Raw genomic sequence first — 27271 nt, 5'->3', positions numbered from 1 at the left:
CAGAGGGAATATTCTATGAATTTTAGTGATTTTCTTAAACGCTCATTTTAAAAGAGCCAGTCTCTCCAGTGCTCCAAGCTTGGTTGCTGGGTTCACATTCAGCTTTGATGTGATTTACCTCAAACTTTGAGTAAGTTGTCCAGAATAGCAGGCAGCCTTTATAATTGTAGTGAGTTCTGAAGTACTAGTTCCTCAGTTGCCTTTCATCTTCACTGAATGCAGTTCTTCTGCCTGCTTCCTCTTAGGAGAACTAAGCTGTGTGTGTACAGAGGGAACTCTTTGTTAGTGTCCATTAACTAATGCAGCTAACAGTGGTGGAGATCAGAATTTCATTATTTGTTCAAGTTAATCACAGAATCGGGAAGGTTGGACTAGATGATCACAGAGATCTTTTCAAACCAGCAGCCCATCACACCATGCCCACTGACCATGTCCCTCAGTGCCACATCCACACGGTTCTTGAACACCTCCAGGGATGGTGACTCCATCACCAGGCAGCCTGTGCCAATATTCTAGTTTTCACTGCTTTTGTCTTGCCCTATTTCCAAGCTTCTTTTTGCTGCTTTTTAGATGAAATCACTGAATTTAGCTTGGTTTTTGTTCTGTATTTCTGTTACACTGGGAAACTGTTCATCCTTTTTTGCAAACTGACTTGGTAACCATCTGTGTTTTCTGGGTAGCTGTCAGTAATGTTGCAGAGCAGAATGAAGTCCCTTGACCTCTGAGTGTCTTCTGGGTACTCAGCATGAGGGCATCTCTCAGAATGGCCCTGTGGGCTGCTTGGCACCGTGCGTTCTCTGCAGTAGATGTGTGCTGGATGCCAAGTTTATTTCAGGGCTTTCAGTTTGATGTAACTCAGCGTCCTCACTAGAACTGCCCTTTGTATCTGGCACATCGCTGCTTCTGTGACATCCTCCAGAAGTTGTATTCCAGAGGACCCAAAGTTTTTATCCTCTTCTTAAAGGAAGTTTATGAGAGGAATTTGGAGTGTTCTACTTCATCTGGAATACAGAGGTTTTTTTCTTTATTTCATTTTCCGCAGCTGTGCTGGTCATAAGGTCTTAATGCAGTCTGAACCACTTTGCAAAGCTTTCCTGACTTGGGTTTCACTTAATTGATTTATTCAGCTGTGTATACTTAACAGGCACTTATTTTCCAACTCAGAGTGGCACATGACTCATTCTTCTTTTAGAAGTGTGGTCTATGTTGAGTTGCTGTGAGAACAGACATCATAATACAAATTCTCTCATGTTCAAACTAACAATAAAATCTTGACCATATTGTACTCTCTGAAATCTGCGAACTTGGAGCAAATTTATTGTAATGGCCTTTCAAACATATTGAACTAGCAGAGTATCCTTAAATTCATTGTAGTTTCTTAGAAACATTTCTGCTGTTTGTTGGGATTTTTCCCCTTTGGAACCAGTCATTTCAGGTTGTCGCAGTCAGAAATTTCTTCTTGGAGGATTAAGGTAAAAAACAACAGCAACAGAAAACTAACCAATGGCACAAACCCACCACCAGCAAACGAGCCCTTTGCCCACTGTGTAGTGGAATTGGTTATAATGGCTTTTCTCAGAAAGAATCCATAAGAAGCTTCTGAGTTGTTTCACGTGTGTGCACTTAGGTGCTAATTTGACTTTATTAATGACCTGTGTGCAGGTCTCAGGACACTTCTTCATTGTGTGGCTTCCTTTGGTTCTCTCTTGAAAACTTTCCCTGACATTTTGTTTGCACGGTTAATTTTGTAAAAGATGGATCGGTGTTATTTAAAGAAAATACATTAAGAAAACACATTAAGAATAAATGATGATTTTGCAGTAATTACAGGGAAATTTAGTTCTTTAGTCCATAGGGTACTTTCTTATTAATTTAGAATGGAAATTTTGGGGGGCTTCCCCCCTCATTCCTTTCTTAGTTCCATATGCTTGGCATCCCTTTTTTAAATGGAAAAGTGATTTCTTAAGGTTTTTCTTATTACTTTAGATAGTGAACCAGTAATCTCTATTTAATGGTATGTTTTGAAACTTACAAGTTCAGCCATGGAGGTTATTTTGGTCTGCATTAGAAGACCCACAGAATTTAGTTTCAGCGCCCATTTGGTATTTTTAAGTGTTTTTACATCTACCTTTACTTTTCTGTTTTGTTATGAGAAAATTCCATCCCAGCCCAAACCAGTACAGAGAGACACATCTCATTTTTGAGTGTGAGCAGGAGTTGTTTGGAGAACAGTGAAGACAAAACTGAGCTATCAGGAGGAGGAATTTGGTAAGGTTGAATGAAGTTTAGTTTTGCTGCATTAGAGGACAGCCACTGTATGTGACTGGTATGCTGTGTGTGTGTGTGTAGGAGGCCTGGTGGCTGATTCAGTTAGCAATGTGTTGGGGTTGTAATTGGAGTGGCCTGGTCTTCTACATCTGATGATGGCAGCGTGGTGTAGTGCTGCTGCCATCAGAGAGAGGAACCTGTAGGGCTCTGCACTTCTTACCAGTGGGCTATTGGGGAACAGGGGGAGCAGGCAGTGAGGTAGAAGAGCTCAGGGCCCATTTTTCCCACAAATATGCTGCTGAACTCAAGATCAGTTCTTCAATGGAACGGCTGCTCAGTGCTTCTCATGTGTTTCCTTAAAGGTAATATATGATACTTTTCTTGGGGAGGAGCTCCCTTTGCTCAAGATTTTGTCTGAACATGCTCAATTTCTTGATTCTATGCTTGTAAAGGAGTGAGGCTTCTACACTCAGTGCTTTCTTTTCTTCTTATCTAAACATGAGCTTCAAATATAGGAATAGAATCAGAAAGTGAGTCCTAATAAGTAGCGCTTTAAAAAACAGTAGCTTCTCTAGATAATTATAAGAGATGGAAAAAGCGATGCTGGTAATATTATCTTATAGCCTGGGGATTTGAAGTCCATGGCAGATCATCAAAGGTACTTTGGAGCTGAATAGCGAGGAACGTGACAAATGAGTGCAGAATATTACTGGAGACTGGAGTGCTGAGAGGAGAAAAGGGAAGATGACAATCAAAGAACTAACTTTGAATGAAACCACTTAAAAATATTGTGCTAGATTAGGAAGCATTAACTTCTTCCAAAGAAGCGAATTCTGAGATCTTTATGTTAAATAAACATGCCTCCTTCCCCATCCCTCCTTATCTAAATGTTGGGTGTTTCCATTTGAAGTGAATGCTTAAATGTTGGACACCTTGTGCCTGATGAAACAGCAAAAACTTGAGATGTAGCAGCTTCTGTTGAGCATTACCACCTGAACACAGGCCTTTCCTATTCAGAGCTGCTATGGATAGGGTGGAAAGTGCCCAGTGTGTGTAAGGACAGGTAATGAAGCATGTAAAAAGTTGTAAGAATGAGATAAAACAGTCAATCAGAATTGGTATTCTGATCTCCAACCTGTTTTCTTTTAGGTAGTTAACCAAATCTTTAGTAGTGTGGAGCAGATTCAATCTCTTTTCACTTTAACACTTGCTATGAGATACAAGTTTAACACTTGCTATGAGATGGTAACTGTGACCAGGTTCCTACTATTTATCTTCCCCACATTTCTGCCTTAGAATCATAGAATGGTTTGAACTTTGAAATGTCTGAGCTGGTGCAAGCAACTTTTGGCATTTTGCTTTTATATAATTGGTTCCAACTTTGACAGTCTTCTTAATTTCGCATTTATTTTTATCAGCTGTTCTTTTCCATGCAGAGGAGGATAGATTGAAACTTAAAGCATTAAAAATATCTCACTTGCTTAATTACAGGATCTTGTTGCTTTTAATCTCTTCTTCAGCTTTTTTCTTTTAAGCTGAATTTATTCTTACTAATCTGTGGTGGATATGTTATAGCACTCCTGACACATTATTCCACATGAATAACTCCAGAGAAGTTTCTCTTTTCTGAGTTTTCTGGAGCGTGTACCTTGTATATTCTGCCGTACTGATTCTTATGGTACTTACAGCTTTAATTAAGTTCTTCCTGGAAAATCCTAAGAAACAGAACTATAGCTGTAATGGGGCGAAGAGGGAAGAGCAGGTGTAACAGCAATGCAGTGTGACTAATAGAGGCAGGCAGTGCTTCCCTTTGTGTGTGCACCATAGAAGACATGGCAGGGTGTTGATAAATACATGACTATCAGAGGCAGATACCTCCCTGCTCTGAGTTGTTCAGCACTTGTTTATCTGACCCCTTGTTTTGCTGGTGAACAGATGGAAGTGTACCTAAACCTCCAGAGATTTTTGGTTGTATCTTCACGGTGGGTAAAAATAGTAAATAAAAAGATTAAGTTATTGCTTTAGAGAGCTAGAGAGACATTTGCATGTTGGCAAGGAGCTTGTGTAAAAGCTCATGGATGGCTTTGACATCTGTTAGAGGTGTCTGACTGCAGCTGAGTGAAAGTTCTGCTTTATCCAACCGTGTATTTCTTGAAGAGATTTTATTTCTCGCAAAGTTTATGAAGACAGATGTTTACCCAAAGTGCTTTTATAACTCTCAGTAAAGATCAAGCTGCTTGAAATGCATTCTTTTCCTTCTAGTTATCGATGATTATGAAATGAATAGCATTCCTTAGAACTGAGGCTCTGAGGTGAGTGGTTAAATTGAGTACCTTGCTGCGATTCATTAGTAGCCATGAAGAGAGAAGGTACTGAAGCGCTACATTTTTTTTCCTATTGCTTTCATTTAGATCTGCATTACATAAAACTGGTTGGTGCTCATTCATTTCAGGGTGTTTGGCTTTGCTGACTTAGCTCTGGGTTTTGCAGAATGCTGTGGTAGCACTGAGGCCACCTCTCCCTAAGATGCTCTTTTGGTTCAGTGTGGGTGCAGCAGTAATTTTCAGTCTTTCAAGTGCTTTTGGTGGCAAAGATCCCCAGCAAGTCAATGTGTGTAAGTCTTGTCTCAAAGCAACTGGACTTTTTTCTGTGAGAGAAAATGGGCCAACTATGGCAGGTGGCCTGTGGCCTTTGGTCAGGCTGTAGAACAAACCAGGGACCAGGTGGGCCCAGCCAGTCTGGATCTGCTGTTGCCACCATAGGGGAGAAAGGTAGGAGAAATGCTGCTCATGTGAGGTGGGACAGAGCTGTGGCATCAAGTGTTAGGGTGTGAATTTGCACTGCTGCTGTGTCTCATCTTTTCATCGGCTGTCCTGCTCACTCTGGATGAGGCGTTCGTCAGGTGCTCCCAGCAGAGGTGTGCACAGGGCTGCCTCTGCAGCTGCAGTTTTCTTTTGGGAGTTCCCCTCTGTGTAGATTTTTGTCATCTTTGCTCTCTGTCATGGTGTGTGATTTGAGAAACCGGATTGTGTGTTTATCTGGGACAGCCCAAGAGCATCACTAATGGCATGTGAGCACTGATAAATGAGTTGGAAAGCTCGTACCTTTAGTGGCCTGCATGACAGTGCCTCAGGTGACCTGAAGCTAAGAGCACTTGTACGAAGCAGTCTAATTCTTGGGGGCTGTGCTTCTCCCTGAGGGGAAACTGACGGGGAGGAAATCAGTGGGGAAAGAGGGTTGTGCATTGCTGAGCTTGGGGAAAAAAAGTCTGGCTGCCGCTGGCAGATCTAACCTCTATTCCCAAGAAACAAAAACTAGCATCCCCACTGAAGACACATGCAGAAGTCTTTTTAAAAAAAAAGTAAATATGTGGATCGCAAGCTGTAGGCTTGTGTAGCTTTATGTAGTTGATGAACGTTTCTGAAATCATGAATGAGGACAGAGGAACTTGCATCTGAAGAAGAAAGGATCTTCTATAGAATATGCGAGTGAAGAAAAATTGAAGCACTAAATCAAATGCTGAAATAATCCATTAAGGATTGGGTAACCTTTTTAAAAACCAAAGAGCTGACCTTTTGGCCTTAGAAGTCACTACTTTACTTTCAAAGTTTGTTCTCCAAATACTAGGGCTTGGCTAACTCTGGGGATCTTAATTATTTTTAAAGTACCTTCAAAGCCTGTGACTTCACCTAAAGTACCTTCACCTCCCTGTGACTTGCTGAGGTTAGCACTGTTGATTTCCCTCCACTCTTGAGTTGTCCGTCCTTCATTATAGTTGACTTAGTCAGTGCAGGGCTTCTGGCCAGCACCCGTAGCTTATGCTAACGTAACAATGAGACATCCTGTTTGGGTGAGCCAAACCCAGTGTCATTAGTTCATGCTCACCCGTTACACGTAAGTTAATTAAATGAATTTGCCTCTATCGTGCCATTGCGCGAGTACTCCTGTTCTCAGATCACTGGACTGTGGAAATCTCATATTTCGTTTTTCTCTTTTTTTTTTGCTTCTGCAGAGAACAAACAATAAAGTGGCTAAATACAACTTGCTTTTATACATAGCTGTGAACATAAACTGAAGTGATAACAGCTGTAATTAAAGGCGTATTGTTGCTCACTGAAGTAGTTCCTTTCAATGTTCTGTTTGCTTCTGTCTTGTAGAAATGCATGCGATGCACATTAGTTATTAATAGACATAGTATAGGATTACAAAGGCAGCTGTACTCAGGTGTACCTTCAATCCATATACATGCCACTAAGTTGTATTGAGTGTGAAAAGTGGAAGTACATTGTCTACTAACATTACGTTGTACAATATTGGCATGGCACGTATATCAACCACCATGCATTTTTATTTTCACTGAAAGAAAATGGTTGCTAATTATGTTATTTCCTCTCCTTTTCCCCTCAGGAAGCCACCAACTGCCTAGAAATAAGGAAAGAGTGTGAGAAATCCAGTTGATCGAGGTGGAAACTTTATTTTCTGAGAGCCTTTCCACAGCTGCCTTTTGCAGGCTCATTGGACACTCCCCGTTGTGCCATGTTTTGTGGCTTTCTCTGTAGGAAGAATTTGTCTTGATGAAGATTCCTAACATTGGTAATGTGATGAATAAATTTGAGATCCTTGGGGTTGTAGGTGAAGGTAAGTAGCATATTTTATATAATCTATTCATTTATTTATTAGATTTTACTTAGTCTTCTTGATGGTAAGAAGCTTTCATTTACAGAATGCAGCTTGTATCACATCTTGCAGAGAATAAACTGTCATTCCTTAATGCCTTCCAATTGCAGTCTTCCAATTGCAATGAAAGGAAAAGTTTGGGAAATGGTGGGGGGGGTGGGTGGGGAGGTAAGAAAAGGAAGTGGGCCAGTTTTGTTGAAGTTGACTATTAATCTCTTAAACAATACAAGATAGATGCCAACTGTCAAACTTCTGTTAGTTTATTATTATTTATTATTATTATAAGAAGAACTTCATTGTTTTAATACCCATTTACTTTGAAGCCTTTTTAATTTTCACTGCACAAAAAATTAGTAAGGTGCCTATTTGAGCAAGTTTAGGATGATACTGGGTACAATATTATACGGCCTGGACATAATGGGGTAATCTTATCTTAATGTGGTTCTTTTCTGATTTCTTTCAGGAGCCTATGGTGTTGTACTTAAATGCAGACACAAGGTGAGTAAATTGCTTTAAATCAGAGATAAATGTTGGTATTTGGGTAATACAATGACTTGACTTGACAGCTGAGGTGGTGCTATGTTTTAGATATGCTGTAATTGAGCAGGGCTTTTCCTCACAGTCAGTTTTTTGGGTTTAATTGCAATACTGCCAAAGGAAGCACCTACATCTAGTGCAAAAAGCCCAGGGCTTTTTGTAGTGTTTAATATCTGTGTGAAATATGAAGTATTACTAACTTTTCACTAATCTCCGCTAAGAAAGCCTTTCTTGAAAATAAATAAGCTGCTATGGAGTGCAGTTTACTCTAAGTCAGTCTCAACTTAAATATCAAATGAATTGCCCAGTAGTTCCATATAAGTATTTATCTTTCATGGGGAGGAAGAGGAATCCTTGCGGAATTTCCACCACTTGTGGTGGTGAACAAATATAATACAGTAAGAAAGCACTGACTTTATGCTTACTGTTTTCAGTCTTTAAGAGGAAGAAGTAACACTCCTTGCCCTGAAAACACTCTGAGAACCAAACAAACTCTATTTTTTTTTTTTATTTAAATAAAAGGGAAGTCTGTTCTGTAGGGTGATTATGTCTGTACTTTCTACTTCTCAGCACAGACTTAGTTTGCTGTCTTCAGAGCTGTAATATAGTTTCATAGTTTCATAGTTTCGTGCGGGTTGGAAGGGACCTTTGAGATCATCGAGTCCAGCCCCCGGGATTCGAGCCTCTGTGTAGCAGAGCGGCACTTCTACCACTTGCGCCACAGGGGGGATAGTTGCAATAAAGTATCTTTTATTTCAGGAAAGTAAGGCATGTCAGAATCATAGTATGCAGTGACTCGAGAATACGTAGAAGTTATTTTTATGCAGTTCATACCTTGTTCTAGAATAAATTAATGCTCTGAAGAGGACCTACATTCCTGTTGTGGCTTTCAGCAAATACACAGAAGTCCTTTTGCACAGGACTTGTAGCTATATTTGGAATGACTTATGTTATTACACTGAGAATTTGGAGCTTGCACTTTGTAGGTAAACCTTGTTATACAGCACTCATGGAACAGTTTTTTGGAGGTAATTGTAGCTTTTTATTAGCTCAAATATCTGAAGTTTACAGAATGCCACATGGTAACATAGTCATGTTGTACCCTCCAGTAGAACCATAGTAGATCTCTTGTCTTTCCTAGCAGTAATTATAAAAAATAATAAAAATAACTGATTAAACTGAATGGCAAATGTTCTTGCCTTTGGATGTGATACAGGTGACCTGAAAATAAGTATTTATTCTATGTCATTTAAACATGGCTGCTGTTTAGTTTGTTTTTTTTTTTAACCACTAGATTTCACTTGAGCACCTCAACCTTTTCCATGTCTTTTAATACTACTAAACAGCAGAGTCACAGTTTCCTTGGCTTTCCTTTTGTTCTTGCATAGTTATTAAAACCCTTTACTTTGCCATTTCCATTTTCAGATTTTCAAGTGATGTGAGCTTTGGCTTTTGCATACACTGTGAATCAAAGTTTCTTTGTTTTTCTTCAGGTGGCCACTTTTTTCTTCCATTTTCTGTGCGCTGGTTCTTTGTGTTTGAGCACCACCAGGAATTAATTTCACGCTCACCAGTGCTGCCTGCCTAGTTAAACCACACCACCAACTCAGACAATTTTCCCTACGTTTTGTATGGAAATGGGCTGGTCCTGTACTTTATGAAAGCCTTCCTTGAAGAACAGCCCGCTCTCATAGATTTCTTTACCCCTTAATGCTGGCTTTAAGCAGATCCTTGAACAAGGGTAAATGTGTTCTTTTGGAGGATCAGGATTGTAATTCTACTGTTTGTCTTGTTTAGTTCTTCCAGTATCTCAGTTCGTGGGGTTTTGTATCAAGGGGTGTTGATCCATTATAATCTCTGTGAAAAAGGCAAACCATATAAATGCAGCAACATCCAATGAGCCTCTGTCAGGGTGCAGCACACTGTGCCCACAGAAGGGGTTATGCCATTGTCATAACGTGAGCTACTGTGGGGTTTTCTTAGAAGAAAACATCTCTGTTAATTTCTGCTGTCAAACAGAACAGATATTTGTCTGAGAGCTTCTTGCTGTGCTTTTAGATGAAGGCAAAGCCATGCAAATTTTGTAATCAGTTGTACTGAGTTGGAGCTGCAGGTTCCTTTGGTACAGTGATCTGGCTGAGTTTATCCTTCAGTCGTGGAAATAAACAGAGATACTAAGATTGAGCTGCACCTGCTGCATAGCCCAGCACAGACATGTGCCTACTCAGGTTGACTGTGACATAGACCCCTAAAACCCACAGTGTGTGGTGGTCTTCAGGCCGGATGACTACATTATCACTGTCTCTCAAGCTGTCATCAGCCTTCACATTTGTACTGGCTCATTGAGCAATAGTCAGGAAATTGTTTGCTGCATCTTCCAGAAATCTCCTGGTTGTCGTATTTTGCCCTTTCAGCAGATGCTGGAGTACTCTGTCTTGTGCAAAAACTGGATATTTTTTTGTAAGGCTTTCTTTAAAAAGTTTTATCTGTTCTGCTTTGATTGGGTGTTTTGTAGCAGATGTCTGCCCACATGGCATTGGTGCTCTGTCCTCCAGCCCTCAGAAAAAACTTGAGGCTTTCTTGTTATGCATTTCAAAGCAAATGTCCGTGCCTTCAAGCCTTTCCTTTCCAAGAACCTCCTTGCTTTTTAAGCTTACCCTTCCTGAAGTTTTCTGTGTTCCTGTTCATGGTTCTGTTCTGGTCATGCAGGCTGTTCTGCCACAATGTGAAATCTTAATGAGTGATGTCACTAGGGTAACAGTTCTAGGATAACAGTTCAGATAGGGCACAGTTGTAGAAACAGGAGTTGACAGGAATTCCTCCGGTTTGTTTCCCTTGACATTTGTGTACAGGTACCTGAGATCTAGTCATTTTCACAGAGGGAATGAGCGTGCATCTTGCTCATCGCAAAGTAGGAGTGGATCTGATGTTTATAATAAGCCACTACATTGTGAATTAGATACTAGAATCCTTTCTCTAACTCATGTATCTGCTGATGTTTTTAATGTTCTCACTGGAAGTCAGTTGACTGTTCTTTTTATGTTGATGAGTTTCCCTTTTAGTGTCAGAATTAAAAGGGAAGCATTCACGAAAACTGCATTTACCTCGAGTATGTTGAAGTTACTGTCCTGCTTTAGATCTATCTTTCAAGGCTCAGGTTTTCACTACTCAGCGAGAGAAGGTTCTACTACTGTCTGGCATTCGTACTCCAGAATATTAACTGTGCTGATTTTAAAAATTTCTGGTTCTTGGTGTCCTTATTTCACCATACTTCTTATAATTCTATGGTAATTCTAAAAGGCTGTACCCGTGTTCAGAAACTGCATCTAGACAGCAGATACCAAGTTCATACCGCTCCAATGCTTAGCTGTGGAAAAGGTGCTTACAAGTCGAGAACAAAAAGCCATATGTATAATGGTGGGAAATGGGTCTTGTCAGACAACCAGATTTCTTCCTTCAAAATACTGAGTTGAAGTGGAGTTGGGGGGACTTGCGTATGTGACAGTCTGCTTATGTGAGTGAGAACTGCACCAGATTCTAATCAAAGTTTCTGTGTAAATTCTGGTTTCTGAAGTTGCATGGATTTGAGAACTGACTGATAACAGGCCTCAAAGCAACAGTATGGGAGCTAAGGAGAGGTATTTTAATCTGTTTTTGACACAGAAGGATACTAGGGAAAATATGACTATTCAACATTTTTGTGAATGATTTGAAGGTAGAATATGAAATTACCACTTAAACATTATGGAAAACGCACTGAAGGTGGTAAGTAACCTTGTAGACTTAATGTGTCTTAAAGACACAGTCTTAAAGACTGAAGGTGGTAATAACTTCATAGAGCATGCAGCATTATGTGGCTAATACTTATGAATCAATTCAAAGCCTGTTTTAAGTATTTCTTCATATGTTGTTTACTTTCAGAGTTGAAATGTTTCTGCAAAATCTGAATTAAGTCAGGAGCATTTTTGAACGTGTTTTACTCTTTCAGAGTAAAGCTGGAAGCAGACTAATGCATAATATTTTCTTACTTATTACCCTTATCTACACAAGTGTTTTCATTTTGAATTGCATGTGTTCAGCTTGCTCAGCTTCTTATAAAGTGACTTTGTAACTTTGTTAGAGGTAAACAATAGATACTGAGGGGAAGAATATAAGAACAGAACAGGCATACTGTGATAACTCTCACAGTATTTACAGCCTCTAATTTGTGCAGTGCTGTTAGGAAGTCATCATTGCAATACTATAGCACAGATTATGCCAGCAGTGTTATTTTCTTATTGCATTACCCCATGCCTAAATCCCACCTGTTGCTTAAGTCCTCTGTCCATGCATATTGTTTAAAATATCAACTGTTATTTTGGTATGCTATGTAAAGCATTTTGTCCTTATACTTTTACATGCCATCAATTTACAAACAGCTGTCCTTCACTTTCCAACAAGTGAAAAGAGCAGTGCCAGATCCTACTGGTTTAGGTCTGATGTAGCAGCGGTAACAGTGGGAGAATGTAATATTTTGTTCTGCTTCTGTGAAATCCTCAAGAATTATGCTGATCTTTGATTTTACACGTCTTTAAAAGGAACATTGCTAATTGTCACTGCTAATCAAATGTGTTTTGGTTCTTTAGCAAGCTGATGGTTTTCAGTTGTGGCAAAGCACAAATCTCTGTATGCTGTATCGTTTCTTTCAGTAATGGTAGTGTTCATGTGGAGGATTACTGCACTTAATATTGTTTCTTAGGCTAGAGCATAATCAGATGTTCTTTATGTGGGAATTGCTTGGAACACACAGCAAACATGAAAACATCGGCCTTCTGAAGTAAATGGTGTGTGCCAGTTGTAAATGTTTGTAGTATCCAGAGTTGAAATCTGTTGTTTCAAATTCTATGTGAGGAAAATAGAACTATTAGACCAGCTGTACTGCTGCAAATCATATCAGCTTTTTGCTTCAGCTTCAGTATTAGGTAAGAAAAACCTACTGAATTCCTTATAATTCTGTTTTGAAATACTAGTCATTAGTATTTCTTTCGTGAACTTATATTCTCAGCTTCCATGGCATTCACTTGCAGCAGCAAGAGGCAAGCTTGATAAGCATTAATTAATTTCATTTATCAATTTCCTGTACTTGTAGATGACTGTTATACAGCATGCTTCTTTAGCTGCTTGTGGTGTGGGTTGGATGATAATGTGGTAATGAAAATTGATGCATTGTGGCATTGTCTATACCTGTTCCAGTGCATCACCACCCTCACAGTAAACAATTTCTTCCTCTGAGTCTTTAAAACAGCCCAGGCTGCCATATGAAGTTCGCAGATGGCACCAAGTTGGGAGGTAGTGTTGATCTGCCTGAGGGTAGAGGGGCCTTTCAGAGGGATCTGGATAGGCTGGATCACTGGGCTGAGGTGAATGGATGAGGTTCAATGAGGCCAAGTGCCGGGTCCTGCACTTTGGCCACAGTAACCCCATGCAGCGCTATAGGTTTGGGGCTGAATGGCTGGATGACTGTGAAGAGGACCTGGAGGTGTGAGGCCGCATCTCAATTATTGTGTTCAGTTTTGGGCTTCTCATTACAAGAAAGACGTTGAGGCCCTGGAATGCATACAGAGAAGGGCAGCGAAACTGGTGAGGGGGCTGGAGCACAAGTCTGATGAGGAGTGGCTCAGGGAGCTGGGATTGTTTAGCCTGGAGTCAGAGGAGGCTCAGGGGAGACCTCATTGCACTCTACAACTTCCTGAAGGGAGGTTGTGATGAGGAGGGGCTTAGCTTCTTCTCCCAGGCAGTAAGCAGGACCTGAGGAAATGGCCACAAGTTGTGCCGGAAGAGGTTTAGACTGGACATAAGAAGGAACTTTTTCTCTTAGAGAGTGGTCAGGCACTGGAATGGAGGTGGTGGAGTCGCCATCCCTGGCAGTGTTCAAGAGGCATCTGGATAGGGAGCTACGAGATCTGGTTTAGTGGTTTGTTGTAGCTACGGTAATGGGAGGATGGCTGGACTAGATGATTTTGTAGGTCCTTTCCGACCTTGTAATTCTATGAATCCATGAAAGGTCCCTTGCATGATGCTCTATTCCTTTACCTCCATCTTTGTACTTGTCATGTTATGAGCCCTGCCTAGATGTTGGGCAGTAGAAAGTATTCACAATTGGCATTTTTCTCCCCAAAGCCTAATTTAGACATGAGGAGCTGTGGGGGAAAGATGAGAGCTTCTGGAGAAACTAACGTGGTGTAGGAGGATATCTTTTTTTTTTTTTTTTTTAATTTAGGATTGTTGAATTCAAAGCAATACAGTGAGAGAGCGTTATCATCAGTCCCCCAGGTTGGAATGGCTTCAGTGGGGTTGGACATGGTAACATTGGGTAGTGGCATTCATAAAGTGCAATCAGAGTGCAGAGAAACTGGATGCTACTGAAGACTTTCAAAACAAGGAAGCAGAGGGGAAAGTAAATGTGATCATCCTCTAAATATGCAGGGAACTGGAGGGCGAGTGGCATATAAACGAGAGTTAAAAATAGGATGAACAGCACATCTTACCTTGGGAAGGATATATGGGATGTGTTACAGGTAGCTCTTGACTTAAGTTTCTTACAATGAAAAAGAGTTTTTTGGTTGTTTTATTTTAATTGCAGTTCCAGCTTCTTTGTCATCTTAGTGGTTGTAAATAACCCTTCCATCTCTGCATTTTCTTCCGCTTTTATAACGAAGCTGCACATCTTTCTGGTGGACTTGTGCATAATGTGCTGCATGAATTCCTCTTTTTGGTGCTGTTTTTTAAGTGAAAAATTACTGTTGATGCCACAGATGACAATTTTCCTTGGAAAATTGCCAATAAATAGACGAGCTCATGGTAGAAGCTCAGTAGGAGCATACTCACGTTTGCAAATGGATGATATAATTGTACTTTGATTAGTACAGGAATTGTATTCAGACCTGCAGCACTATGATCTGTGGTTGCCCCTTGTAGTTTTAATTGCAAACAGCTTGTAGCATCATATCTTATTTTAAAGCCCTTGTAAGTAAAAACTTGCTTTTAAGTACATGTGATGAACTCACAAAGCAAGATTATCAATGCAGATTTTTATTTATTTATTTATTTATTTTGCAAAAAGCTGAAAATGTTACACTGAAAACTAAAGAATCTGAGAAGTATTTCTTCAGAGCTGTGTATGAAATTGAAACTGGATCTGAGACCTGATTTTAGGGTCTTGGATCATTAGGAAACTAGTGATGTAGGCTAGGTAATTTATAGCTAATGAAAATAAATATGTAGGAGAAGGAACAACATATGGCTAATTCTCAAGCTACATCTGTAGTACTATGAAGTTGCCTGAATATGGGATTACAGTTTATTCTTGTCATCAAATTGTAAAGTACTGTATAGCATAATTGTTGGAAAGAAAATCGGATTTTTTAATTTTAGGTCATTTGTTTTGTTTATGAGGGTCTCTTACGGACTTAAAATTCTGTGGCATATATGAGCAGCTCTACGAGTGTTAGGTTAGTCACTGGTCTCTGTACTTTAAAGCATGATAAGAGCACAGTTCAGGTTTTGAGCTGATCATAATTAAATGTAGCATGGTGAAAGTGAATGGATTTGGATCATCTAGCTGGCTTTCAAAATCACTTGTGGAAGCCAAGTTGACCTGAAATGTCACAGTACTAAATGAGTGTCTTGAATATTCCCATTATATTAACTTGTATTCTTAATTGTTCCTATGAATCTAAAGACTCCCTGTCCTGGAAAGGGAACACTTGATAGTGAAGGTAAAACATTAACAGAAATAGAAGCTCACGTAGTATCTCACTTTATCTTGCTACGGGCTTTTCTTGGCACATCTATTTTTCATCCAAAAGGACTACAGTATATTTTTAAATAGTAAGCTGTCCTTCTGCATGTCCTGGTTAAAGTACCTTTACATAATTACTCAGTTTTGTCTAACTCCTAATTGGTGGAATACCCTTCTAAAACCTACAGATTATTTTTTTTTTTTTCCTAAAAATTATTTCTCTGGCTAGAAATACTGGTTTTAAGGTGTAGCAGCATTTAATTCTCATTCAAAAAGTGAGTTCTGATCAGCTTTACCTGGACAATAAAGATCAGTGCCTCTGCTTCTTGCATACAGTCGGACTATTCTTCATCTATTTTAAAGGATATGTATTTAAGTTTCTTTTTAGTATAAGAGGAAAACAAAACAGCCTACATTTTGATTTACAGACTTTGTATTTTCATTGTATTAGCTCTGAATTATTTCTAGCTTGCACTGCTAAGTGAAACCCATCTTCATACAAGTGCATATTAATAACTTTAGAATGTGGTGACTTACACAGCTCAGTACAGCAAAGTGAGTCACTGTTTCTGAATAGCTCAGGTAACTTTTGGTTGGGAACAGATGCCAGCACTGCTCATTGGTTTATCATTGCCTGTACCTTAAGAACTCTGGTAAAGCAGCTTCCATTTCTTCCTCCATGTGAATATTAGTTTGTGTAGTTGTTTCATTTTTCAAAGGATAAACTTGTGCTGCCTTTATTGAAGAACTAAGTTGTCCATAAAATCAGTTGACCATAAAATGCTTTGAGAGAGAAAGCTTCATTTGCACGTTGCTATATCTATTGGTCTTCCAGTCCATAAATAGTCTTTTTAAGACATGTTATTAAGGATATTGTTACATGCATTTCCAATAACAGATGGCTGTGAACACCAGTGTACTGAAAACTGTGAAGCTTCCTTATACTTATAAGTTTCCTTATACTTAACTTTGATTGAACAACGTTACTGTCATTATCAGTTTATTTTTTGGATGTAAAAAGGCTTTTTCTTAATTGTAAAGTTTTACAGTATAACTGAGGTGTTGTAAATGTAGTCATGAGCAGAGATTTAGAAAGATGAAATTCTAGGATCAAAGAAAAAATTGGTTGTTTGATTATACACCTACCTCCTTTTCTGACAGTGTACTTGTTGACCCAGAGGCAAGCTATCGTATTGAAATCAATTAGCATTTCCAGCAGAGATGGAGTAGTGCCATGATTGTGCTCAGAAATACGTTACAGATACGTTACAGGCAGTGCCATCTGTAGAGCACAACCACTTCTTCTACAGGATCAAATTTCCTGTGACTGTGTGAAGAATTCCGCTGAGTGGCACGTACTTTTTTTTTCCCCCTTGAGGCATCAGCTAGTGAAGAATGGTGTTAAGGAATGTATACAAGATAGTATCTAGTGGAACTGCAGCCTGGGTTCTGAACCTGCTCTTATTTTCTAAGTCTGTCGTGCTTCTGATGCTGTAAGTGTTGTTGTTGTGAGGAGGAATCAAAATTAAGCTGGGAGCTAATGGGAATCAGTAGGAACTTGGCTTGTGTTCTTTATGAAAGCTCAAGGAACGCCAAGCAAAATCTATTCTGTGGAATCTAACTGGCTTAAAATAACTACATAAAAACCCGTATTTCTATTTAGAAATTTTGGCATGTAGCATCCCTCAACATCCTTTATCCAGGTCCCTCAGATCACCAAATCTCCCAGGTGAATCCAGTATCAGAGAATCAAATGAAGGGAGACCAGACTGCCTGCAGTATTTCTTACTTTGTGTTGTCATGGATGTTAGTGAAATTGACAGTATTTTTCATTATGTTCCTGATAGTTCTTTTGTTGCGTACCCAACGTCCCTTCAGTTTCACATGTACATGCACAGAGCCATATGCAAGTGCACGTGCGCACACATGCACATTTGTTCAGTTAATGAGCTGGAGCAAGTGCTTTCTTCTGGTCAGTTTTGAAACCATTGCCAGCCCCTTCTTTCTGTTGCTGCCTGAATAGATTTTTACATGCACTAGTTAGCATACACTTCTCCTGATCCCTTTTATTCTCACAAATATAAGCACCTGTGTCTCAGAATGAGATACGAATGGCAGGGATTCTGCTGGCTTATCAGATTTTTCAGCAGGATTGTTCAAGTTGAGCTGACACGAATAAAATACTTTGCAACTGAAATATCATGATTGTATTTTCTTGGCTATCACTTGTCCCTTCATCTTGAGATCATGTTTCAGTTAACTACTGAAAAACGACCCTCATTGCTAAAGCATGTTCTGCTTTTTACATACTCATAAAGGAATTTTTAGCAGTTTTAAGCTTGAAGAGTATTTTGTAATTTTGAGTAACTTAAATTCTTTGATAGCTCAGTTTTTACAGCAAACAGTAAGTTCCAGATTTTTTCAGGGACAGAGAATGCCTTTTTCTGAAACTATCTGGTGTTATGAGCTGTGCAGCTGGGGGTCAGGGAAAGGGGCTGCACCACAGGGCAGTGGGCATGGAGCGGGCTGCACAGGGCTGTGGGCATGGCCCCTAGTGCTGGAGTTCAAGGAGCATCTGGACAGCGCTCTCAGACATAGGGTTTGGTTTGTTTTGTTTTCAGTGGTTCTTGATAAGGTTCTTTTATATTATTTACTATGCCCAGAGCTTTGGAATATACTTTTTTTGTTTTTGTTGTTGTTGTTGTGTTGTTTTATGACTACATAAAAATCTCACGTCTAGAATTGTGGTATAATGAAATCAAATCAGAGTTAGTACTGACATGAATGGCAGTCAACAAACTGCTGCTAGGGCTGTTTATGCTCTGCACCAGCAGAATGCTTGCTACTATATCAGTGTTATATAAGGACAGAAGGCAACATTTATCTGAAGAAGCTTTGTTTTACACATCTAGGTTAGACCAAGTAATGCATGAAGCTCCAAGCTTTTTGTTTGTTTGTTTTAGCTCTTGTTTTTTGTTTTGTTTTGTTTTCTTTTTTTCTTTACAATAATCTTAGTATTTGTTTCTCCATATTCAAACTAAAGCAACAGCATTGCTTTTAAATACTAACAGATAATTTTGTTAAGTAAAAGACTGGAAAATTTTACTCTAAAAGCTTTTCAATGATGCTTTTTTCTTCCATGTCCATTTAGAATAATTCAAGTGCCTTGGTATTCAGAGAAATATAGATCTTATCTGAAACATTCTCCTGGAAGCTTAACATAAGAAAGGTTGCTGTTCCTATTGGGGCCTTCTCTGGATGTTATTTAAGGGTTTATTGATCTCAGGTATACCTTCAGTTATAGTGGGAAAAGGAAATGCAAGGCTTCTGTTGGTGGTATTTATAGCTTTATTCATATACTCATTGGAGAACATGTACTTTGTTGTCAAATGTGCAAGTTAAAGAAGATGGGTGAGCTTCAGAAATCCCGGTCTTGCTTCTAGCTGTGCCAGATTGCTTTGTGGGAAGTGAGAATTGATGCTGCACAGTTACATTGGCAATAGAGTTGTTCTTCCTTCAGTAGCACAGTTGGGAATATTTTATTTGTATTTCTTGCTTGTGTATTGCAAATGCAGTCCAGTGGAGTCTGATGATACCAGTATAGTGGTGAAACTCAAAGAATGCTGACACAGATATGGTAATTTATCTGAGGTTCTTAATGTTGGTCACTGTTTCTTTATTTCTAAAATATTCCTTTAAAAACTGGTATGTATGCAAGTGTGTGCATGTGTGGGAAAATAAAGCATCCAAAGACAGAAAGTCAAATAACTTGAGTGGAATTAATCCTACCCATTGTTTCAGTGTGTGGGTCTTGCATAACGGAACTCCTTAGTTTGTATAAGGGAACCTCCAAAAACCAGCTCATACTGAATGAAAATGGGTTAAGCTGGTAACTTTCTGGCTCTCTCACTCTTCTACTAGCTCCGGGGAAAGCTCTGACAATGCACATTGGATATATAACTGTTAGTTGCCTAAAGCTAAACAAGATCAGGTCTACCTTAGGAATAGTTTGAGGTTTGCTCTAGATGAATTTAGTCTCTTTAAATACAGACCATGCTTGTTCTCAGTTTAAATTTAGTTTTGGAGATTGCAGCTTCTATTTTGGACCTGAAGAAAGGCTTCAGGTTTTGGTTGTTTTTTTGTGTTTTGTTTTTTTGTTTTTTGCTCAAGCCAGTAGTTCTAATAAAAGAACATTACCTTTCCCCCTCAGATTCTTCCTTGCTTACTGTGATAAGCTTGCTTTTTTGCACATAATTTTTTAGACTTCTTCAAAATCAAAATTCGTCATCTAACGCCATATGGATACCCACGCAATTGTCACACAGCTGTCAGCTTCTAGTATTTGATTTGGTGTAGCTGGTAGCCTCTTGCCTTCATTTGCCGTGCATACCAGGACTCTGTGGAATGAGACTCATAGATAGTTTCAGTGGGTTTGCAGCTATTCTTGAATTCTCACCATTTCTTTGCTTTCAGTAGAGCTGAGTTCCACTGAAACTGTAGGTATTCACAGATTCATTTTCTTATTTGTTATGCTGTCCTTAACGCTAATTTCTGAGTTCTGTTTCCTTTTCCTGGTTCTGTCTTTCAATATGTTTTCAATCTGCATCTTTCTGCCTTCTCTTCCTAGTTTCTTTAGTTGCTATATTCTCTGATCCTCAGCTCTTAATTCTTTACTTCCCCCCTGCCTTTTCTCTCCGACTGTTGTTTCCAGTTTTTGGGGCAATAAAGTTGGTGAGACCAAGACACTTTTGCTTTCCCTTTTGCCAAGAGTTATTATTCTGTTGTATTTCATGGTGAACATAAAGTCTGCATGATAGTTTTGTTTTTTTTTTTACCCCCTAACTCAAAAGTGTGTGGTTTTGTATGAGACCTAAAGGAGGAATATATGAGTTGATCTTATCAGGATGAGTAACTTCTCTAAGAACAGCTGTTTTTATTGAGTGTTCTTGGAGCTCATGTGATGGCTAAACTTTTTTTTTTCTCCTTTTTGGAAAAAATACATATGCTGATCTAGTAGTGAGTCTTCAGATGTTGCAGAAACTACCTTAAATGAGTCCAAAGCTGAAGTTTCATATACATAGCATGGAGGTAGAAATGCATTTTATCCATACATCTTCATGGAAATAGCATTCTTCTTCATTTCTTTAGTAGTAACAGAACAGTCTTCATTGGACACAGATACCTTTATTTCCTTGTGTACATTTAAATGACCATACAACTCGCTTAGAGGCAGTTCTGTTGTTCTCCAACTTCTGCAGCAGTGAACAGAACAGTTCATATACAACAGTGTATATTTGAGGTCTGAATTTTCACCAGCTTTCCTTTTTAAGAAGTTTGAGCTGGATTTCAATCCTTAATACTGTTCTGTACCGAAGAGAAGGTCTCTAAAAGGAATGCAGTTTCAAATGCTTGGCAGAGCAAAATGTCAGTATTGTTAGGAAACAAGAATTCCTCCCTTACTGGCCAAAGAATGTGCTGTCTGTCTGATCTTGAAGAAGAAAAGTCTGCTTTTCTATACAAACCTGAATGCGGAAACTTTGAGAAGAAGTAAAGTTGCCCAGTAAAACCCATTTCAATACATTGAGTCAAAGAAACGTTGAAAGAAAAATCAACTAAATCAGAAGGAAAGCGTGTTGATTTATGTAGAACATCCATCAGTTTAGTAGTGTCAGAAGCAAGAAGTAGTTGGTGGCAAGTCAGGAAAATAATTCTCTTCTATTATGATGCTAAAACTAATTAAAAATTGCGGACAAGAAAAGAGAAGCAACTTGCACCTATAGAGAGTTTCCCTGTTATATCGATTTTTGCTCATGACTGGAAAATCCAAATGTGATTTCCACACATCTGCCATTGTCATTTAACCTGGCAGTCAGCTGAGCACCACAAAGCAGTTTACTCCCTCTCTCCTTCCTTCTGCAGTAGGATGGGGGGAGAAAATTGAACAACATTCAAGTGCAAAAACCTGTGGGTTGAGAAAAAGACAATTTAAAAGGAAAGAAAGGAAGAAAATGAGATGCCATGATGCTAACATTTAATATTCATGTGGAGGATGAAAGGTGAGCTTGAGTTGCCCAAGTGCAAGCTTCTACCACTGCTAGTTATATCTGTGATAGCGTGCCTTACATCTTCTTCCTGCTTGAGGAGGTACGCATCTCTATAAAACCTCTGCCATTTGTGCCAGCACCATGGGAGTGTTGCAGATACTTTGGGAATCTTAAATGTTGTTGGTAGGGGAACAGAGTAACGTTTAGAGCAAAATGGTTGCTTAGAGATCTCCAGCTCTGCTGACTGCAATAGTAGCTTGAATGCCTAACTTATGTGCAGATCTCGGAATTTAGATGTATTAGTCTGAAATGAAGTTCCACCTGAAGAGTTTCAGCCAAAGAAACCTGTTTGACAAGTCTTTCCAGGTTTAAAGTAGGTCTTTATTTTTTTTTCTTTTTAGAGGTCAAGACATAGGAGGAGGAGCTGAGGTTTGCTCAGCACAGAGCAGAGGATCTGATGGAGGCCTGATGGCAGCTGCAGCTCCTCACAGGGAGCGGAGGGGCAGCGCTGAGCTCTGCTCTGTGTGACAGCGACAGGGCCCGAGGGAACGGCATGGAGCTGTGCCAGGGGAGGGGCAGCTGGGGGTCAGGGAAAGGGGCTGCACCACAGGGCGGTGGGCATGGAACGGGATGCACAGGGCTGTGGGCACGGCCCCCAGTGCTGGAGTTCAAGGAGCGTCTGGACAGCGCTCTCAGACATAGGGTTTGGTTTGGGTGGTGCTGTGTGGAGCCAGGGGTTGGACTCCGTGATCCTTGTGGGTCCCTTCCAACTTGGGATATTCTGTGATTGATTTTTTTTTTTTTAATTTTTTTTTATTCTTACATGCTAGGAAAAAGGCACCTGCCTAACTGTTGGTAAGAATAGTCACAACAAGGTCTTCTGGCAGATGAAAATAGTTTGTATCAGCTGCAAAAGTTGAGATTTCTGAGTTAAAGTTTGAATTGTAATAACATCTGAAGTTTAGCAGATTGCGCTGCTTTGATGCTCAGAATTGAAATTTAAAAGTGGGAAAGTCAGATAAGAATACAATATTGATATGTGTTTAAAACTCAGAAGTACTCCCCAGTAAGCTTTACCTGTCTTGAGTTACCAGGTACCCAGGGAAGGAGTGTTACCTTATTAATATAGTTAGGAAAATAGTTTAGCTACGTGCACCTTGTTGTCTCTGCATTTATGGCAGCAGCAATCTCATTAAAAGGAGCTGCAGTGTCATAAAGCACAGGTTGTATTCCTGTTTTTTCTGCTTCACTGTCACGTGTATTTGGACATCAAAATTAAGTTACAAGAAGTAACTAAGTACGCCATTAACTGTCCAGTGCAGTATTATAACTTATTAAATAGCTTCATTTTTAGTTCTCAGTTTTCAGGCTTGCAGGAATATAATTGAAATAGATTTGGAAGATTGTAATCTGAAACTGAAAGGAGTACTGATTTTTCAGTATCAGAAAAAATTATAGGTACTTCATGATTTTTTTTTTATTCCATTTTATACCATGGTTGAAATTAAACAATGGAGTCAAATTGTAAAATGATAGGGATTAATGTTACTATAGTGCTACAACTGGATGAAATGAAGCCCAGATTATTTAAAATGAACAGTTGCAATAATACTGATTTTCTATGAAAAGCCAAAATAGCTGTGCTTACATATTTGCTTACATATTTAAAAGCTGTTCTGTCTTTCACATCCTTTTCATTACGTTCCTGTACAATTATATATATATATATTTTTTTTTTATTTATTTATTTATTTATTTTTTGCGGGGGGGGGGGGTGAGGGGTAAAATGGAAACAATGCACTTTCTTGCTTGGAGAAAACAGTACCAAAAACGATTTAGGAGAATGAAAGTTCCAGTGCTAACCATTATCATCAGTCCAGTAGTCAGCAGAAAACACTTCATTCAAGTGTTATTTTCAAAGCAATATTTTTGGGCTGTGGGACTCTTAAAATTCTAACACAATAGCCATGGGTTAAAGAAACTGCTAATTCCCGATGTTTATGAAATCCCAGCATTCAGCAGAATGCAGGGAGTATTTGCACTGGGCTGGCATCAGTTGATAGAGCTCAACTCCCCAAGCTTCCTTCATTTGTGCCTGCATCTTTAGTCTGAATAGCTTCATGCATCTCTGCTGAGCCTGCAAGGCTGAGATTAGTCCTGACTTTTGTGGAAAGTAAAGGGAAAAATCAGAAGATTTCAACTTTTTAAAAAACATAAAATGCAACCTAGTGCAAAATACAAAATCTGTCAGCATTCCTTAAAGGTGTGAGGCAGGTCAAGGGGATCTACAATCCACAAGCCTGTGGATTATATATGGGCTGCTCGTTCAGTTCACACATTTATCTTATTCTTAAGTGAGAAACAGTTGCTGTTTATTATTTCCTAACATGCAACACAAGCATTTACTCATAAAATCCAAGCTGAGAACACAGTTCTTGTAGCTGCTTATGGAAGACATAGGTACAGAAATCAAAAGAAACTCTTTCAATCTGCTTGCATTTGAGGAAGTAGGAAGTCTCTTTCCACCTTTGTGCATATTTAAGGCTGTTTTCTGACAAACTGCTAGCTAAAGGCTTCAGCCTTTCTTTTCATGCTTCCTCCCTCAGTGGAATAGCTGAGCTTTTGTAACTGTCCCTACTTTGAAGTTCTCTAGTGGATCCAGACTGGTTTAAGTATCCCCTATCCTCGTGTTTTTTTTCTCTACTTAGGAGTCAGTGTGGCCATTTTCTTCAAAAGGGGCATATTAAGAATATAAATCCTTATTCCGTTAAGAGTCTTCTCCTGCACTCAGCTGGTTAGTAAATAATACTTGCTTTCAGAAGATATGAAATGGATTTGTGGTCATTCTAGGTGTTTCTTATCAAGTAGACTCTTATATGTGTCTGTTGGAGAAATTCTAATCAATTTTGCAGTAAGTAAAGTTATTATGAAAGCTCAGACAGACTGTTCTGTCATTATTTACCAAGAGGTCTGTCTCAAAAATAAACAAGAATTTTTGGATCAGGATCTAATTTCCTGAAGGTGCTCTTGCACTAAGAGTGATATTTCATAGATAAACCAAATAGTTTTTATTACTTTTTTAGCTGAAAAATTGGAGAAAGATGTTTTCTCAAGGTGGAGATGCAGTGGTTGGAAAAAATCTCTTTCACTGAGGTCACTGAGTCAAATAAAGCAGATTCCCTCCAGTAGGTTACACAGGAAAGCATCCAGGTGGGTTTTGAATATCTCCAGAGAAAGAGACTCCATCATCTCTCTGGGCAGCCTGTTCTAGGGCTCTGTCACCCTCACAGTAAAGTTCTTCCTCATGTTCAAATGGAACATCATGTATTCCAGTTTGTGTCCACTGGTCCTTGTTTTGTCATTGGGCACCAAAGGCAACAGCCTGGCCCCATCTGCTTTACTCTCACTCTTTCAGCATTTCAGCATTTATAAACATTGATGAGATCCCCTGTCAGCCTTCTCTTCTCCAGGCTGAACAGCCCCAGGTCTCTCAGCCTTCCCTCCTACAGGAGATGCTCCAGGCCTCTCATCATCTCTGTGGCTCTTTCCAGAAGTTCTGTCTTTCTTGAAATGAGGAGCCCAGAACTGGACACAGCACTGCAGATGTGGCCTCACCCAGGCAGAGAAGAGAGGAATGATCACCTCCTTCAACCTGCTGGCCATGCTCTTTTTGATGCACCTCAGGATACTGTTGGCCTTCTTGACCACAGGGACACACTGCTAGCTCACGTTCACCCTGCTGTCTGCAGGGACACCCAGATCTCTGCAGTTCTTCCTTCCAGCAGGGCAGCCCCTAACCTGTACTGATACATGCAGTTACTCATCCCCAGATGTAGGTATGTGCACTTGCTCTTGTTGAACCTCATCAGGTTTTTTTCTCAGCCCAGCTTTCCACCCTGTCCAGGTCTTGTTGAATGGCAGAAAGATTAAAAACTGATCAATGTTTCTTGAGGGAAATTCCTTGAGTATTTTAAGCGTACAAGATTACATAATGCTGTGTGAATGTTGTTATGACTGGGTGACAGACAGTTCACCGATTGGTTCACAGGGTTTTTTGCTTCTTGATTGTTTTTACAAAATGTGAACAGTATTTATGAGAAGGGAATGTGATTGATTTCACTTCTTCTAGCAAAATTTTGGCCTTGAAGCTTCGTATTCATGCAGACTGAAACCATAAGTCAGTCACAGAACATGCCACATCACCACTTGCTTTGGTATATCAGCATAAAGCCCTGATGCAGTGCTCTAGTGGCATTGCCTGAGGAATGACAGTAATGTACTGCTACTCCAGGGCATGCAGTCAGTATTGTCAATTGTCTCTACTCATGTTTGTTGATCTTTATTGATGCTTTCAGTCTTTCCATTGCTTTGAGAAGGACTAAATTCTTACAAGCATGTAGGGTGAGATTATAGGATTAAAGCTGAATGGTGTCACTTTCTGAAGGACGTGACCTTGCCTGTTTTTCAGTGATCTTTTTGTGTCAGAATTTTCCATGACAAAAGAAAAAAACAAATAAATTAGAGAAATGTTTCAGATAAATTAGACATAGATGCTTTTCTTGTTAAGAGATTTCTTTCTGTCATATTTCTAGAATAGCACTTAGTTAGGTAGGATGTTTCCTCTTCCAGTGAAGCCTGGTTTTTATTCTGATGTCCAGTTATGTTGAGCAGCATCTTTCGGCTCGAATACTCCCAGTGTTAACAGCAGTGATTTTCTAGAAGATAGTAAAGATGCATCGCTTCACCGTTTCGGAAAAGCACTGTTGTGTGTTCTGTATTTTGTAGACACCGCGGAAAAAATAGGGGATATATATCCTATAAATAAAATAAAACAAAATGCTTCTGAATCAGGGAACTCTTTCAGCTTGTTTCAGGTAGCAGGAATTATCAGGCATTAGAGCACTGTGTGGAAGTCCAGGAGGGAGATCTCTGGGTGTAGAACAGGAGAGCTCTGAGAACTGATCACTTCCTTTCAATGTACTTGTGGCTAAAAGAGCAGTAAATCCTGAGGTTTTTTTTTCAAGGTGTTCAGATTTGGATTAGTATTGATTTTCATCTTGATGCTTTTTTCAGTAGCTACAGTAGTTCTTCTGGGTGTTACTTTAAATGAGATCAGGTATTTAAAAGGTTCCTGTGTTGTGACAGTTTGAAAATGAAATTGAAGTGGATGTTTATATGGTTCAGCATGTGTGTCATCAGACATTCTAAAAGGGATTAATTTTTTCATTGCTTGTCTTCAGTCCAGCCTATGTATGCTGTTAATAGCGGGATATTGTTATAAGTTGGAAAAGATGTGTAATGTAGATCTGACTTATCAAGTAACTGAAGCAATCAACTGCCTATCTTTTCACATTCCCATGTTCTGTGATCTTAAAGCTTCTCCGTCATGTTACTAACATTCAGGTGCTGCATGGTCTGATGAATGATGATGATAATCATTTTGGCCCAGTGATAGATGCACTCAGTTCACAGGGATAGGCACTGGCGCTCATACTTTGAACAGATAAAAATCGTTCAGCTTTGAGAGTAACTAAGTGACAAAAGTCACAGGAACACCTCTTGAAAGTGTAATTCATACCCGGCACAAGGCATTTAAAGATGAATTTCTGACATCTAACTTTTTTTTTTTTTTCATAAAGGAATTCCTAAGTGTTGCATGTCTGCTGCATATGATTTTGCATTACATTTGGCTTGATCTCAGAGATATTTACCAAATGAGCAATGGTTTCCATTGTTACATTTTCCAGAATGCTTTTTTCTCTTTTTTTTTTTTTTTCCCCTCTTATGCTGAGGGAGCAGAGGGAAACCAATAGGAAGAAAAGGACTGAATAGATGTTATTAATTTCACTTTCTTCACTTTTGTTTTACAGGAGACACATGAAATTGTGGCTATCAAGAAATTCAAAGACAGTGAAGGTAACCTTTTCTGTTCACAGCTTTTCATGTGAATAACTGCTCTGTTAAT

General features: G+C 39.3%; 1 protein-coding gene across 22 annotated transcripts in view; it reads left to right on the top strand.

Moving 5' to 3' along the window:
* CDKL5 (cyclin dependent kinase like 5) overlaps positions 1-27271 on the top strand; it is a 108245-nt gene that overhangs the window by 31348 nt on the left and 49626 nt on the right. For all 22 annotated transcript variants that reach the window (XR_014940277.1, XR_014940275.1, XR_014940288.1 and 19 more), the window contains 3 exons: positions 6676-6906; positions 7409-7443; positions 27177-27222. Coding sequence is in view for 17 of the 22 variants with exons in the window: in XM_085531073.1 (XP_085387199.1) it covers positions 6843-6906; positions 7409-7443; positions 27177-27222 (145 nt within the window). In the remaining 5 variants the exon portion in view is untranslated. The remainder of the gene's footprint in view (positions 1-6675; positions 6907-7408; positions 7444-27176; positions 27223-27271) is intronic.

This window comes from Coturnix japonica, chromosome 1 (genome assembly GCF_054131305.1).
Source record: "Coturnix japonica strain WE chromosome 1, WE-NBRP24, whole genome shotgun sequence".
Taxonomy (NCBI): Eukaryota; Metazoa; Chordata; class Aves; order Galliformes; family Phasianidae; genus Coturnix; species Coturnix japonica.
The sequence above is the reverse complement of the archived record's forward strand: the minus strand, read 5'-3'. Positions and strand labels throughout refer to the sequence as shown.